General features: G+C 45.3%; 1 protein-coding gene across 3 annotated transcripts in view; it reads right to left on the bottom strand.

The window, feature by feature from the left end:
- usp28 (ubiquitin specific peptidase 28) overlaps positions 1-17,637 on the bottom strand; it is a 65,002-nt gene that overhangs the window by 16,438 nt on the left and 30,927 nt on the right. For all 3 annotated transcript variants that reach the window (XM_067970899.1, XM_067970897.1, XM_067970898.1), the window contains exons 6-17: positions 16,726-16,812; positions 14,602-14,739; positions 12,637-12,707; positions 9,091-9,167; positions 8,188-8,336; positions 7,448-7,575; positions 5,224-5,319; positions 4,212-4,394; positions 3,214-3,431; positions 2,969-3,039; positions 2,037-2,265; positions 1,164-1,364 (exon numbers count right to left, since the gene is read on the bottom strand). In XM_067970899.1, coding sequence (XP_067827000.1) covers positions 1,164-1,364; positions 2,037-2,265; positions 2,969-3,039; positions 3,214-3,431; positions 4,212-4,394; positions 5,224-5,319; positions 7,448-7,575; positions 8,188-8,336; positions 9,091-9,167; positions 12,637-12,707; positions 14,602-14,739; positions 16,726-16,812 — 1,648 coding nt within the window. The remainder of the gene's footprint in view (positions 1-1,163; positions 1,365-2,036; positions 2,266-2,968; positions 3,040-3,213; positions 3,432-4,211; positions 4,395-5,223; positions 5,320-7,447; positions 7,576-8,187; positions 8,337-9,090; positions 9,168-12,636; positions 12,708-14,601; positions 14,740-16,725; positions 16,813-17,637) is intronic.

The raw sequence follows: 17,637 nt of genomic DNA, 5'->3' as shown, positions 1-17,637 counted from the left end.
GGCATGGTAACTGTTAAGATAATCTGTAGCACCCGAGTACAGCGCCCATATCTGGAGGGAGTCTTCAGAAACCTTTTGACTGCCCAAGCAGGATGTAAAGGAAAAGGCTGGAATCTGTTGAACGAGCAGTCTCCCAGTTTCCAACCTCGCTCTGGCTATTGCGACCATTCCCGTGTCCCTCCACTTTATGGTCATTCCACTTCTTCTTTGAGGTCATTTTCTTCAGTTCAGGTCAGCACCTCTCGACTGAGATCCATCACCCACCCTGGCTGCCGCCTCAAGCCGAGTCAGGAAGTGCATTAACACTGGCATCCTGCTCACGCTCGAGCTCAGCTTCCTCTCTGTTGCGTCCATCTCTGCGACATCGCCCGCCTCGTCTCTCTCCTCCTGCCGCTGAAACCCTAGTCTGCGCTGGCGTCACCTCTAAGTTTATCTTCTCCAATGCCCTTCCAGCTGACCTTGTTGCCTCAACCTCCGCAAGATTGAACTCATCCGAAATGTTGCCCCTTACATCCTCAGTAACACTGAGTCCCACCCTCTCCAAGCTTCACTGGCTCTCCAGGCCCATTTCAAATATCCCTCCGTGACCTTGCCCACCCCACCTTAGTGATCTCCTCCTGCTCTAAGTTCCCGATGCGCACTCCGCTCCTCTAACAATGGACTATTCCTCGCCACTCCATCAGCGGTCGCTCGTTCAGCCACTGCATCCCTTCTTCTGGAATTCTCTACCCCGTTCCTTCTGCTTTGCCACGTCCTCTCTCTGCTTTCAAAAACCTCCTTGAAACTTCCCGTTCTTCAGCCTCTCTATTTCCCGCTTGATTGGGATCCACCCTATCCTTTTCTTCCTTATTGCTCAGGCATCTTCCTGAGTGTGAGAAGCACTATCTAAATGCAAGTTACAGTTGTAAGCTCCAATACGCCATTCCACACGTGCTTCCGGAATGAAGACACATCGCAGTCTCCTACTCATTTTTTCCCCCTGTACCTCAAAACCATGGAGCTCCTTACCTCCTAGTCTTCCTGTTGGCTTTTAAAACTTGGCAAGCTTGGCAACACCTAATCACTATTCCTTTATCTTGTCTGCTCTCCTACCCTTTTCATCCTTGGTTGTGTCCTGCACAGTGGGCCGTAGCCTTTCACCTTGCTTTCTCAACAACAAGTACCTTCTGTAACAGTGACCAAGGGCTCCTGCACCTCTGCTGTGGGGACGAGCTCCTTTTGCGGGATCTTTCGGACCAGCTCCTCATTCCACTCTTCTAGTTCCTGCATAAAGTGTCGGTTGTCTTCACGAACATACTGCCTGAGTTCAGGCGGCAGGGCGTGGATAGCTTTCAAAATCTGGCCAGTTTCCACATCTGTATCCTCTGTAATTTGGAAAAGACAAATCGGTTTTAGTATGCCGAGCAGAGAAAAGATAAAGAACACGTCAACTGGATAGTGTTCATTCTTGGTCAAACAGAAAATCCTGATGAACCCGCACCCTGAAGGCTACCCCGCACAAGAATGTTCTGTCAAATCTGTTGTGAATGATAGTTTCTGCAGCTACTTTGCTAATTTTAAAGCAAAGAAAATTCAACAAGCACAACTTGCATTTATACATCGCCTTTAACTTTGTAAAATGTCCCAAGATGCTTCACAGGAGCGTTATGAAACAAAATTTAACACCAAGCCATTTAAGGAGATATTAGGACAGGTGACCAAAAGTTTGGTTGAAGAGGTAGGTTTTAAGCAGCGTCATAAAGGAGGAGAGAGAGAGGTAGAGAGGCGGAGAGGTTTAAAGGAGGCAATTCCAAAGCCTAGGCAACTGAAGGCATGGCTGCCATTGGTGGAGCGATGAAAATTGGGGACGCACAAGAGAACTGGAGGAGCGCAGGGACCTCGGAGGGTTGCAGGGCTGGAGGAGGTTATAGAGAGCCAATGCAGATCAGCGAGCTACAACCACGGCGGCAACAATTGTGCATCTGGAAAAGCTCAAAAGCAACTGCATTGTTAGCAAATGTCAGAAACATAGGATGGTGGAAAGGCTCATCTTTTACCTGCAATGAGTTGTGGTAAATTATCGTTGATGTATATCAGGCAATATGCGCTGGCATTCCGGGAACCCCCGTATGAATCTCGCTGCAGCTCTTCCCACGACGACTCTACTACCGAAACATCGTTGTACTTGAGCCAGATGTTCTGGCTGTGGTCGTAGATGTAGGCCCAGTAATGGCCAGCTGATGCCTGACCTTCGTGCACAAGCACTGCATGAAGCCGATAAGGAACCTAGTCGACAGACAAGAATCCGTCACTTCATTCAAAGCAAAAAGCCCAGCTGCAGAGAAATGATTAACACTGCAGAGAACAGGCACAAATACAGTGCACCTCATTAGTTACACAGTGCAGTACAGCTGACCCCAAAACCTTTTCCTAACCTAGAGGCGCAGCTAGTTATAGGGCAGGGGTCTTCAGCGCTACAGCCGGGATGTTGACGCGATCCGTAGCCTTTGCTGTGTCCAGTGCGCTAAGCCGTTTCTTGATATCACATAGAGTGAATCGAATTGGATGATGACTGGCAACTGTGATGGTGAGGACCTCAGGAGGAGGCCGAGAAGCATCGTGCTCTCGGCACTTCTGGCTGAAGATGGCTGCGAACGCTTCAGCCTTGTCTTTTGCACTCACGTGCTGGGTTCTGCCAGCATTGAGGATGGGGTTGCTCGTGGAGTCTCCTCCTCCCGTTAGTTGCTTAATCGTCCACCACCATTCACGACTGGACGTGGCAGGACTGCAAAGCTGTCACTGCTCCAGCAGAGATCAGCGATTGAATCTCGGACTATCCAAGTCTGAATGGGTCAGTATCGCATCACATAGTTGCTGTACGCAATGAGCCAAAAGAGGGGCTGACCCCACATTTCTGTCCGTGGCCAATTTTTTCACCCGAGATCCTGACTGATACATACAGGAAGCAAATCATGATATTGGTCATTACCTGACACATTAAGCTATCCGTGTACATCTGTTCAACTGACTGTGCGATCTGTGTGATGCTGTCCTTTAGATCTTAAAAAAGAAAGTACAGACAAATTAAGAGGTTGTGTGGGGAGGTAGAGGTGCGACCATTAAACTCAACCTTCGATATCCTTTGCCGTGCAACTATCTCACTATTCTTTCCAGGCGCAGTCACATGGAGATTTCTGCCTCTCTGGTTCGCCTTTTGGTTCTCGGTCTGCTTACCTGCGATATCAAGTTCAACCTCTCCCCTCCAACGCTGAAGGCAGCTCTCGAGGAAGTCGAGCTCTTCTCCCGTGACATGTCTGGGCGCTGGGTGGGCTGGCATCTCCATGGGAGGCCTGGTCTGGGTGAAGGGCTTATGCACAATCGAGCGCTGCAGTTGGGGCGTGTTCGGGGGGCTTCCAGTTTCAGGGGGCTCGGCAACGGTTGACTCTGAGGGACTTAAATGAGAAAATTAACTAGAGTTAGTGGTGAGCACGGATTTGTTAAGGGCTCGACGCTACTTAATCCAGTCCTGGATGGGTGCAGCTGCAATAACACTCAAGAAGCTCGACACCATCCAGGAGAAAGCAGCCCACTTGATCGGCAGCACAAGCACCTCAAACATTCACTCCCTCCACCACTGGCGCACTGTGGCTGCAGTGTGCACCATCCACAGGATGCACTGCAGCAACTCGCCAAGGCTTCAACAGCACCTCTCAAACCCACGACCTCCATCGCCTAGAAGGACGAGGGCAGCAGGTGCATGGGAACAACACCTTCTCCAAGTTCCCCTCCACATCAAATGCCAGCCTGACTTGGACATATACTGGCCGTTCCTTCATCGTCGCTGGGTCAAAATCCTGGAATTCCCTCCCTAACAGCACTGCGGGAGCATCTTCACCACATGGACTGCAGCGGGCTCAAGGCGGCGGCCCACCACCACCTTCCCAAGCGGCAACTAGGGATGGGCAATAAACGCCGTCCTTGCCACGGACGCCCACATCCCGAGAATGAATTAAAAACGAGTCTAATTTCAGCCTCTATCCGAATGCTTTCTCCCCTCCGTGTCTGTGCCCTGTAAACTTATATCCTTGCTAAATCTTCATGGTAAACACAGCACTGAAGATCATAGCACTGTATCTCACTCTGAGTGCTGAGTTTTCCTCACGCCCATTTGTTTCTTCATGTTAAAGGCGCTGTGTAAACACATGCTGCTGTCCTCGTCCCAAGCGGATTACCTGGTTTGCATCGGTGATGCCACGTTAGCATTAGGCTGAGACCTGGTCGGCTGTGGTGGTGGAGTAACCATAATATCCTGAGTAGGGGGCACGCGCGATGGTTTGGTGCTGGCGAACTCCCAGACGTACTGTAGCATGTCGGCCAGGGGGAAACGATCAGGACCAGATCCATAATTCATATACCTAAAAACCGCAAGGGAAAAAAGAAAGATTGGAGAAACAGGAACGTCTTGATCACCTTTCTGGCTAACAACAACTGCCTGCATTTATATAGCGCCTTTAACTAGTAAAACGTCTTAAGGCGCTGCACAAGAGCGTTATCAGACAAAAATTGACACCGAGCCACATAAGGAGATTTTAGGACAGGTGACCAAAAGCTTGGTCAAAGAGGTAGGTTTTAAGGAGGAGCGAGGGGTGGCGAGGCGGAGAGGTTTGAGAGAGGAAATTCCAGAGCTTAGGGCCTAGGCAGCTGAAGACACGGCCGTCAATGGTGGAGCGATGAAAATCAGGGATGCACAAGAGACCAGAATTAGAGGAGCGCAGAGATCTCGGGAGGGTTGTAGGGCTGGAGGAGGTTACTGACAAGAAACACAGAGCAAAACAATTTTTCTTTAAAATGCAAAATGCTGAGCCTCTCTGTAGATCTTACAGCTTTTGAATAATGGTAACTTTAGGAAATGATGTAAAGGATTTGGAGAGGGAGCATTAACACGTTCCCATCAAATTGCTGCTCATGTTATTGCAGTGCAGTTGCCCGCCTAACAACTGAGTTAAAAGAACAGCGGACAGGAGTTTAATGCAAATGAATGAACCAGTCATCAGTGGAAATTAAACCCGTCTATGCCAATTGGTAACTCGTACCCAGTGGACAAATGCATTTTGGACCCTTACTGCTGTAAAAGTCAGGGAACTTTCTCATCTCATTAGTCCGAACTGGTTCAAACTCGGGTCCAAGTGGTGAAAGCAACTAAGTCGCTCTGTGTCTGATTGACTGGTAGACAGAAGCCATTACCTCTCCAGTCGCTGCTGCAGGACAGTTGATTGTTCCTTCAGCTTCTTCACCTCTTCTCTCCTGCTGCGGGTAAGCTCCTTGTTCTTGTGTAGATACCTGTACATAGATAAGCAAGCGGTTCTCACTGCGTGGTTATCATAGAGCACAGAAGGCGGCCATTCGGCCCATCGGGCCTGTGCCGGCTCTTTGAAAGAGCTATCCAATTAGTCCCACCCCCCTGCTCTTTCCCCATAGCCCTGCAAATTTCTCCTTTCCAAGTATTTATCCAATTCCCTTTTCAAAGTTACGACTGAATCTGCTTCCACCACCTTTTCAGGCAGTGCATTCCAGATCATAACAACTTGCTGCGTAAAAAAAATTCTCCTAATTTTTCCCTGGATTTTTTGCCGATGATCTTAAATCTGTGTCCTTTAGTTACTGTTCCTCCTGCCATTGGAAACAGTTTCTCCTCATTTACTCTATCAAATCCCTTCATGATTTTGAACACCTTTATCAAATCTCCTCTTAACTGTCTCTGCTCTAAGGAGAACAACCCCAGCTTCTCCAGTCTCTCCACATAATTGAAGTCCCTCATCCCTGGTACCATTCTAGTAAATTTCCTCCTCCCCCTCTCCAAGGCCTTGACATTGTTCCTGAAATGTGGTGCCCGGAATTGGATACAATACTCCTGCTGAGGTCTAACCAGTGATTTATAAAGGTTTATGATAACGTCCTTGCTTTTGTACTCTATGCTTCTATTTATGAAGCCAAGGGTCCCGTCTGCTTTTATTTTAAAATAGCCTTCTCACCTTGTCCTACCACCTTCAAAGACTTGCGCACATGAACCCCCAGGTCTCTCTGACCAGATTTTCAGTGCCAAATGGCTTGCTCCTCACAAGGTACAAGACGGTCCCTGTCGTTATGCAACTTATGCTCTTCTGATTCCTGTACTCTTCATTTGTCACGCACTTTCCCCGGCAAACATACTGGAAGCCTGTGTCAACAGAGCTCCATTGAAAGCCATTAGGAGTTTAAGAACATCGTGCGATGACTGGCTGCCCAATTTTTCTTCTCTCTGCCTCTGTAAAGAATCACCCAGCCTCTGCTTAGTGCAATACCACATCTGATGTTAAGAAGTCACTACATGTGGAACTGGACGCCAACGTCCCAATATATAATGACACAGGCCACCACAGCAACATGTCAATATATCTTCCGGCCACAGAACTACACAAACTTCAAATCTTAATTTTCTGCTCATTCCCCTATCCTTATACAATTTACAGTAATATTAACAGTCACTCTCATTTCCAAACTGATTCAGAGCTAAGTTTTTCAAACATCTTAGTTGCACCTTAAACAGCATAACAAGAGAAATCAGTAGATGCTTGCATATAATAATCAAGATGTGGAGATGCCGGTGATGGACTGTGGTGGACAAATGTAAGGAATCTTACAACACCAGGTCATCGCACGATGTTCTTAAACTCCTAATGGCTTTCTATGGAGCTCTGTTGATAGTTTGCCAGGGAAAGTGTGTGACAAATGAAGAGTACAGGCATCAGAAGAACATAAGTTGCATAACGACAGGGACTGTCTTGTACCTTGAGGAGAAAGCCATTTGGCACTGAAAATCTGGTCAGAGACACCTGGGGGTTCACGTGCACAAGTCTTTGAAGGTGGTAGGACAAGGTGAGAAGGTTGTTTTAAAATAACTGTTGGACTATAACCTGGTGTTGTAAGATTCCTTACATTTATAATAATCAAGATTTTATTGTCTTTTTTTAAAAATTTGTTCCTGGGGTGTGGGTGACACTATTTATTTATTGGAGTGAGGTGGCGCCCACTACACTGAACCATTCCAAAGTTAAGCTATTCACGTCTCCCAATCTATCCAGGAGGATCCCAGATCAGCCGTGCTAGCCTGACTCCAAAGGTTGCTAATTAAACCTCCTAACTACACTGTGCCACTGCCCTGCCTGTCCTACATTACAACAGTGGCTACACGTCCTAGAAAAAAAATACTTCAGTGGCTGTAAAGCGCTTTGGGACATCCTGAGGTCATGAAAGGCGCTATATAAATGCAAGTCTTTCTTCCTTTGGTTGGGAGTCTACCTGCAACGTCACGAGATAAACCCTGCATGGGAGGTCCTCTCGAGAGATTTGTAAGGTATCCAAATTATGTTCAGAAGTTCATTTACTCGCCATAAGCATTTATTCTCCTTTGACCACCAGCTCCACTCACCTGTCCATATAAATGATGTGAGGAAATTCCAGTTTTTTGTGAATTTTTTCTGGCCTACCCAAAGATTGATTGAACTCAAATCTAGAGAGTTCAAAAGTCAATACGGGAGGTAGTTTTGTAAACCAGTTCTGGAAAAGAAATGGGCAGAACTAAATACATGAGTGAGTTTCAAGTTCATCATTTACTGCTTCTACAAACACTCTTGCAACAGTGAGTATTTATTGATTCACACTTTAATCTGGAAGGCAAGGAAGAAAAGAACTTGCACATTGATAGCGGTCTTTATCACGTCTCTTAAATTATACTGTGCTGTCACTGTAATGCAGGCAATTCTGGCAGAAAATTTGTACACAGCAAGTTCCCACAAACAGCAATGGGAGGAATGACCAGTTACTGGCCTAAAAATGCAGGTGTGCTCATTTGTGGGTGCACAGGAGTGAGGGGGCGCAGAGTATAATCACTGAAAGGTGATGCCCGAGCTGCCCCGATATCGGGCCTCAGTTCCATGGAGGAAGATAAGATTTTGGGATAATAACCAAAAGCGCCAATGTCTTCTGGGTCTTGCCTTTGAGGGGTCAGAGGGGAATCTTAGACAGAGGCTTCCTGAATTGGCTAGGGGTCTCTTTCTTCTGCTCAGGAGCAGGGGACGGGGATACAGGGACAAGTCCAATAAAAAAGTGGGATGAGCAGACTTGGGGCCCGCTGACCTTATCTCATCCTCAGCTCACAACACACCTCACCTCTTGGCCAGATCTGACCGACTGATCTGAATGGAGAGTCTCTATCTCCCCAACCACCATAGCTCCTCCCAGACACTCGTGGAGATCGTTGAAACCATTAACCTGCAGAGGATATTGTCCGAACGTTTCAATGTTAGAGAACATTTTTCCTGTAAAAGCGACAGGAAAAAAAAATAACAAGATTCTCAATTTGCTTCACGTAGTACACCTATTTACAACAGAAGTGTGACAAAGATGGAAAGATACAATGGAGAGAAGTACTATGGGAATCGTGTTTTGAAAAGTAATCGCATTATTCACTTTCTCTCGATGTATAAAGGCCATTCACATTATCTGGTGAATGTTGCACTCAATGTGACGGATGTTAGTCCCATTAAAATGAATATTTTCTCACTTTTTGCACATCAGTGCTGATTGCCGCTGTATCAGACACAGAAGGGGTTTGGTGCAGACTAAACTCCCTCTGTTCTACCGTGACAATGTGCCTGAACTACCGCCCCCCCGCCCCAGCCTCAGCAGAGCACCTCCTTCCGTAGAAATGTGGCACTGCCATCGGCAATGCCAGCCATCCTTGTAGCCTCTCTGAGCAAAAAAAAGTGTCAAATTAGTGGGAATTCTTGCCACACGATGTGCACTTCTACGCTGTGGGCTTTTGGCCTCTCGGAGCTGAGTCGAGCTTAAGATGTTTACAACCAACAGAGAGGGGGGATCTTATAACACATCAGTCCATCAGGGATCGATTCATACTCAGCCTCCCAACAGTCAAAGTTCAAGTTGCCAATTCCAGCCCCCTAGTTGCACGCATTTTATAAAGATACGATAAATACAATAAAGATAAGCAAAAATCATTTTAGAGAAGAGTTAATGAAACAGCGTTGACAAATCACAGTATGAATTTTGTACCATCGTGAATGCCTTCAGCCAAGAATGTTCCGTAGAATAGTTCCACCATTGGGTTTTGAGATTTTTTGTGGGAATTTCTGTAGCATACAAAAGATAATGAAAATTTTTTATTACATCCATCAGTCTCATTTTAACATTTAATTTTTTTTTAAAGTTCGTTCTCGAGATGTGGGTGTCATGGTACGGCCGGCATTTGTTGTCTCTCCACAAAGCCACCAGGGGACGGTTAAGGGTCAACATTGGTGTGGGACTGGAGTCACGTATAGGCCAGACCGGGTAAGAACAGCAGTTTTCCTTCCCTAAAAAGAACATTAGTGAACCAATTGGGTTTTTAAAGACAACCCGTCAGCTTCATGGTCACTTTTACTGACACCAACTTTTTAAAAACTGAATTGAAATTCTCAAACTGCCGAGGTGTGATTTGAACTGTGATAAAATACAGAATAAATGACATAACTGCAAACAATACAAACGTGGTTTCTCAGTGTAAAGCATCATAATTATTTTTATATTCTGGCAAATGGTCTCTACCCAAGATATCTTTTCTCTTTCAGATACTGAATGACTTGCTGTGTATTTCCAAACAATTTCTCATTTTATTTTCAAGGTTTGTTGTTTTTCTATAACTAAGAGTAGAAGAATTGAACAGACAGGTCTTGGTGCAAACTGAGGAGCTCATGGCCCATTCCAAAGACAACAGCAAACGGCAAACTGCAAACGAGTCGGAACTAAGATGGAGTAGGGTCGGAGGCAGGTGACGTTATGGAGCTGGAAGTAGGCGGTCTTCGAGATGGGAAGTATTACAGGGTCCAAAACTTAGCTCAGGCAAATAGAACTCTGAGGAGTCTGGTTCAGCCTGAAACAGTGACTGAGGAGGGGGATGGAATCGGTGACGTGGGTGCAGAGTTTGTGGCAGGGGCTGAAGACAATGGCTTCGATCTTCATACGTTTAGCTGGAGGCAGTGGCAGTTCATCCACAACTGGTCTGACAGCGTAGAGGCAGTGGAGGGGATCGAGAAGGGTAGAACCAAGCATCATCGTCACGTCTGCGGGTGATGTCACCAAAGGGCAGCATGTAGATGCGGAAGAAGATTCTTGGGGGACGCCAATCGTAACAGAGTGAAGGCAAAAAGAGAAGACATTGATGTTGCTGCTGTGGCTACGATCGGACAGATAAAACTAGAACCAAGCGAGGGTGGTCCCACTGAGCTGGACAATAGAAGAGAAGCATTTGAGGAGGATGCTGTGGTCGACCTTCGGCTACAGGGAGGACGAGGAGGGACTGTGCACTATTGTCAGTCGCTGAAAATGTCATTTCTGACTTTGTTTAGGGCCAATTCAGTGCTGTGGCAGAGGCGGAAACCTGATTGTAGAGATTCAAACAGGTAGCCGCGGGAAAGATGGGAGTAGATTTAGGAAGCAACAACACGTTAAAAGGACTTTGGAAAGTAAACGAGATTGGGGATGGGCCGGTAGTTTTCAAGGGCAGAGAGGTCGAGGGGGAGTTTTTTTTTTTGAAGATGGGGGTGATGACGGCAGTTTTGAAAGGGAGGGGGATACAATACACGAGGAGAGGGAACTATTTACAATGTTAGCTAGCATGGAGGGGGGGAGGGCAGGAAAGGAAGTTGGGTGGCCAGTTATTTAGTGGGAATGAGGTCAGGGGAGCAGAAGATGGAACTCACGAACAAGCTTGTAGAGTGCATGAAGAGAGATGGGAGAGATGCGGGTTCAGGGCTATGGTGTGGGGGCACCTGGGGGAGGGAAGTTTGGCTTCGTGGGCAAGGAGAAGCAGCAGAAACAGCTGGACGGATGGTCTCAACCTTAAAGACGTCCATGAGCTCCTCGCACTTGTTGAGGAGAGGGTGGAGGGGAAAGGGGTTTCAGGAGATGGCTGGCAGCGGAGCAAAGAAGCCATGAGGTATTTCTGGTGTCCAGGATGATCCTGGAATAGTGGGTGGTTTTGGCAGAGGAGAGTGAGGCCTTAAAGTGCTTCAAATAATCCAGCAAGATCTGGGTTATGGATGGCTAAACCAGTTGTACACTAGATTGGACTTGAAAGAGAAAAGATGGGGGCCATAAAGTAGGAATGACTATGTTGAGAGACAGTAAGAGTTTTGCAACATAGTCATTACAAGGGCACCAAGGTAGAGGTGAGGGAGCAGTTGATCAAATTGACAGCAGCAGATGTTTCATGGCGAATGGCAGGCCAAAGGCCAGGAGTTTAAAAGTGGAGATATAAGCGACTTGGGAAGTTTTTTTTCCAGGGATGTAGAAGTATCAGATGAGGTGACAAGGTCGTAAATATGGGTAGGAGAGTTTATATGGAAGGAGAGGTTTAGGGAGGACAAGAGGGCAGTAAATTCAGAGCAGAGAGGTCAAGAGGAGGATAAGATGGAGATTGAAATCACTGAGGATTAGGAGTCGCTCAGTGCAGAGGCTGAGGGACGTTATATTGGGAGAATCTCAGGGTGAGGATTGGCGGTGGCGGGAGACAACGAGGATGTTAAAGGAGGTGAGAGGGTTGGAACGAGAAGAGATGGTTGAAGGAGGAGAAGATGCCAGAGCATAGGGGGAGAGGCGACGGTGTTACTTGGGGATAAGGGCATACGCCACCACCGCAGGGGTATTGGCAGGTAAGGTGGTGGAAAGTATAGCAAGGCAGGGAGGCTTCAGTAAGGGGGCAAAGTGTTGCCCTCCATGAGTCAAGTTTCAGCCAAAACCTGGATGTCAATGAAATCATCCACAACAGGGTTCGTTGGTGGCAAAGGCGACTTTTGGGAGTGATTGGACATTCTGAAGGGATATGTAGAGAGGGACGGCGATTGATCCTCTAGTAGAATACATCACGGCGGTGGTGGGTGGGGCAAGTGTGATGGGAAGGAGGTTGGCGAGGTTAGTCCCAAGTGGGAACACTGGGTGGGAAGGTCAGCGAGTGAGGAGGATGGCGCAGTTGGGTTTGTTGCTCATAAAGAGGCAGCGGTGGGTTCCTCAATGGGTCTGTCAGAAAAAGAGTCCATAAATTCTTTTTAAAAGGGAATAATACAGTTGGCTTAAAAAAAAGGGATATTAGCAGGTATGGGAACAACCAAGAAAGTAGGATTAGACTAGGGGACACACATGGCCAAAAACGCCAGCATAATGTGTTTCTATAATTATAGGATCGCATGAAAGTCAGGAATTAACATTCTTTTCTTCCTATCCTTCTATTGATTTAAAAAAGAAATGTTTTGGCCTGCAAGTGTTGGAGGCATAACTGGGGAAACTGGCTTAAAGGAATTACTAGTGAGATGGAGCTAAACTGAGATCAGTGGAGATATGTTCACCCTGAGGAAACTTGCACCAACTTTTTCAATAACTTGGAGGAAATGATTACAAACAAGAGCATGAATATGATCATTCCCATTTTCGTTTTTTAAAAATATCAAGTATGATTGTTCACTGAAGCAGAACCTGATATCTACTATAGGAAACAATGATCCACAAGCTGCCCTCTGGAGTCCCTTAACATGGAGTTGCCCTTCAAGTGCAGTGAGCTGAACTTACTTTATATTTGCTGCCATCTGAAATGCATCCTCCAACCAATCCAGGAGTTTGTGTGTAAACTCGCTCACGTCCTGGTAAAAACAAGGACAGAGAACAGAGCAGGTAGCATTACGAGGTTGGTTCAAATAAACAAGGCTCTTCAGCCCCTTTGATTTCATTGCACCCACTTCTACTACACCAACACTACCATTTTCACCTATAACTCAAGGTCCTGTCTCAGATCAATGTTAATGTCTCATCTGAAGGATGGCACCTCGGACAATGCAGCTCTCCCTCAGTAGTGCGCTACAGTGTTGGCCTAGGGTATGTGCTCAAAATCCTGCTATGGGGCTCAAACTCACAACTTTCTCACCCAGAGCAGAAAGTAATGCCAACTGAGTCAAGTTGGCAGACTTAAGATCTAGGAGTCCAAGTGCACTCCCAGTTCCAATTTCCCAATGTACACTACTGGGCTCATGACAACAAAATGGAGGAAAAGTTAACACAGGTTCTTAACGCCCAACTGAACCATTTGGAGAAACGGATAGGACCTTGGCTTAATGTCTCAACCAAAAGGAACACCATCACTGACAATGCAGCACTTCTTCAGTACTGCACTCGAGTGTCTGTCCAGATTATGCGGTCAAACATCTAGTGTGGGATTTGGGCTCACAAGCTGCTGATTCTGAGGTATGACTGGTACCAACCTAGTCAAGCCGATACAAGGATCTTTCAAACTTCACTTAATTCAGATCTTAGCAGATCTCTCTCATAACAAGGAACATAGGAACAGGAGTCGGCCATTCAGCCCCTCGTGCCTGCTCCACCATTTGATAAGATCATGGCTGATCTGTGATCTAGCTCCATATACCTGCCTTTGGCCCATATCCCTTAATACCTTTGATTGCCAAAAAGCTATCTATCTCAGATTTAAATTTAGCAATTGAGCTAGTATCAATTGCCGTTTGCGGAAGAGAGTTCCAAACTTCTACAACCCTTTGTGTGTAGAAATGTTTTCTAATCTCGCTCCTGAAAGGTCTGGCTCTAATTTTTAGACTGTTCCCCCTACTCCTAAAATCTCCAACCAGCGGAAATAGTTTCTCTCTATCCACCCTATCTGTTCCCCTTAATATTTTATAAACTTCGATCAGATCGCCCCTTAACCTTCTAAACTCTAGAGAATACAACCCCAATTTGTGTAATCTCTCCTCGTAACTTAACCCTTGAAGTCCGGGTATCATTCAAGTAAACCTACGCTGCACTCCCTCCAAGGCCAATATGCCGTTCCGAAGGTGCGGTGCCCAGAACTGCTCACAGTGCTCCAGGTGCGGTCTAACCAGGGTTTTGTATAGCTGCAGCATAACTTCTGCCCCCTTGTACTCTAGTCCTCTAGATATAAAGGCCAGTATTCCATTAGCCTTCTTGATTATTTTCTGTGAAGTTGATCTGTGGAGGCGAAGGTGAAGAAATCATTTTCCATATTTCCAGCTATGATGTATCTATCAGTGTAGTTATAATTACTGTGATAGCTACATCAGAACTGGAAATGGATGAAGAGGGAAAGTTACTTAAAACATTGAAAATGCGAAGAAATTAATGATACGTAATAAATGGAACAAACCATATGGCAAGGTATAAAATATTAACAACATTTACACCAGTTGAGTGACTTGCATTCATTTTATGAAACATTAGGTCATCCAAATGTTAAAGATTATACAATTCTGTCTATATATCAACAACGGGTAGATCAGCACCTCAAGCAGAAAGGCTCATCAGAAATTCTTGCAAGTCCCCAATTGAAACGTTAACCTCTGGCTCTCTCCCACATGTTGACCGATCTGCAGGGCCATTCTAGCATTCTCCATTTATCATCAGCATTTAAGGCTTATGTTTAAATCTCTCATTACCAGCCTAGTTGTATGCCTCTATTGATTTTATCATTTCTATATTGTCACGTGTGTAATGAGTGAATCTTAGACCCACCTGCTGCGCTTCGCTTGACCTAAATGCATCCTTAAGGAGTTCTACTGCACTCGATGGATCGACATACTTCCGTTTTGAGGCAACCATCAAGGCAAATAGGCACCGAAGTTCTTGCATAAATGCCAAGTTTCGCTGTTCCTGTTCAATAAATAACACACTTAGAAGTTGCAAATGACTATTGATATGCTCCCCAGCATGAACCATGTATTGGTAGGGGTTAAAGCAAGTGTTCAGCAACACTTCACAAGGACCAGGTCAACAAATGAAGACCCCATTTATCTCCCTCAGAAAATGGACCATTTCAAGACGGCAGGTGATCTCTTCATATACCTCTGCTTAAGCTGCTCTCAAGCCCACTGCTAAGGAGAGGGCAATTAGGGATGGGCAATAAATGCTGGTCTTGCCAGCGACGCCCACATCCAGTGAACGAATAAAAAAAGAGTGACTCATGTGATTCACCTTCCATCATTTATCCCTGCATCCCACCCCTTCTAACATTATGGTCCAGACTAGTAACTTGCCACACTACAAAAGGGAAGTCCAAGGACTGGAGAAGGTTCAGAGAAAAGCATCTGTAAGAATACGGTTTAAAACATGCCTAGAAGTTGGGATGGCAAAGTTCAGCATCTCTGTGAGAAGGACAGTTCACACAGCAGAACATCAGGGAGACCATAGAATAGATAACATTAACACCTGAAGATGGTTTACACCAAAACAAGAGTTATGGTTGCTACGAAACTGACATTGGTGGGGCCGGACAAGGCCGAATAAGGGGGGGCTGTACTCAGATAAGAGGGACGCATTTCTCAGAGGAATATAACAGCTTGTAAACAGAGGTGGAGGTTTGAGGTTATTAGCTACGTTACGTAAAACAGCTTACCTTGAGTTGCTAACGTAGCGTCAGCACGGTGGGAAGACTTACGACCATGAGATAAGACCAGTCGTGCTTGTGTACAGAACAACGCCGCTGAATAGTAAAAAGATAGAGCATGCACCCTCCCAAAAGTTAGAGCTCTCAAGAGGGCACAGTCGGAAGTCCATCAGATTGTATTGTTTGCTTGTCATTTAATATAATCTGTAGACAGCTGAATGTAATGTTGAAGACAGCTGTAGTGCAACTCTGATGTAAGTCAATCTATTAAACTTGCTATTTTATAACTGCTCAGGCTGGAATCAAGCGAAAGTTATCGTTGATGGATTAACAACCCATAGTTGCGACAGTAACGGGAGAAATCCGCCAACAGCATCAAAGAACGATCCAAAATGAAAAGGATTGACCTCTCAGGAAAGCTTTAAAAAGTTCAGTCTGAGAGGAGGGAGTGACCTCACTGAAGTAAACCAACAATATGACTCTAAAATAAGGCAGGAGAAGAGGTGATCAATATAAACTAGTGCAAAACAAATTTAGAACAGATACCAGAAGGAACTTATTTATGTAAGCAATTCAAAATATCTATTGTATACATTTAAAGTCATGTTGATGATTTACTTCTGTGTAAAAGATCCTCTTCTGACTCCTAACATGATCATTTTTAATTTGCATCCCCTCATTTTTGATCCCTTTACCACTTTACAATTTACCTGGACCACCTCTGTCAACCCAATCCATTATCTCAAATCCTTCAAATAGATCACCTTGAAGTGTCCTTTTTCTCCCCCAAAAGAACATCAGTCCAACTTTCTTAGCCTGTCCTCAATGTAGAGTCCTAACACCAGGAATCATTTTTGGTTGTTCAAAAGCCTGTGCCCTCTCAAGGACAATAACATCCTTTCACAAAGTTTCACAAAGGGTCTCCTCCCGAAACATGAAGCCAACTTTTCTCTCCTTAGATGCTGTTTTTAATGTCAGATTTCCCACATTGAGATTTTTCTTTGTGACCATCTTATGTCTATACCCTCTAGTTTATGCTCCATCACAAGCGGAAACATCTTCTCTACGTCTACCCTATCAAACCCCTTCATAATTTTAAAGACCTCTATTAGATCACCCCTCAGCCTTCTCTTTTCTAGTGAAAAGAGCCCCAGCCTGTTCAGTCTTTCCTGATAGTTATAGCCTCTCAGTTCTGGTATCGTCCATGTAAATCTTTTTTTTGTACCTGTGGACTATTTAATGGATGAACTTACAGTGTGGCTTCTGCTGTTTTCGTGTGGACTTTCGGGCACAGTGTAGTTCAGAACTAACCGTCGAAACTCAGGGAGTTGGAATAGGGACTGAAAAGAAAAACATACAAAAGCATAAGTTAAAGGACCATGACTGCCAGGAACTCGACTGGATCTGAAACTGTTCTCTGCAGACTCCAAACAGCAATGATGCAGAACAGAAATGAAAATCTGTCACACACAACCCAACTGGACTTGTTCCATAGATTATAGGCATCTCATTGATTAGCATCAGCTAATCATGTAATAATCCCCATGATATTTTAACTGCTCAAAATTTCAACAATCCCCACAGAATAAATATAGGATCATAGGCAGTTGGCTGTATTTCAATCAAAATCTGATGACATAATAAATCTTGAGCGCGCAGAACTCAGGATTTAAAGTAATCCCTTAATCTCACTGTCTGCTAGTGTCATCCTCATAAATATACCGTGATGTGGAGATGCCGGTGATGGACTGGGGTGGACAAATGTAAGGAATCTTACAACACCAGGTTATAGTCCAACAAATTTATTTTAAAATCACAAGCTTTCGGAGATTATCTCCTTCGTCAGATGATTGAATGAAAAGGTTCTCAAATCGCATATCTTATACGATGTTGGGACAGCATCACACCAATCAAAAGGTGTCGTTGTTATTCAAACAGGCCAGTCACGGAGAACAGCACGTCCCAGTACACTCGATATACATTGTGTCTTTTACACAGGCAGGCAGAAAGAAACTTAAAATGGCAGAGAGAGAGAGAGAGAGAATTTTAAAAAACATATACATTTTTTCCCCCTTTTTGCTGGTGGGGTTACGTGTAGCGTGACATGAACCCAAGATCCCGGTTAAGGCCGTCCTCATGGGTGCAGAACTTGGCTATCAACTTCT

The sequence above is a fragment of the Heptranchias perlo genome, chromosome 33, assembly GCF_035084215.1.
Source record: "Heptranchias perlo isolate sHepPer1 chromosome 33, sHepPer1.hap1, whole genome shotgun sequence".
In the NCBI taxonomy this organism is placed as follows: Eukaryota; Metazoa; Chordata; class Chondrichthyes; order Hexanchiformes; family Hexanchidae; genus Heptranchias; species Heptranchias perlo.
This window is presented reverse-complemented; position numbering and strand designations above follow the sequence as displayed.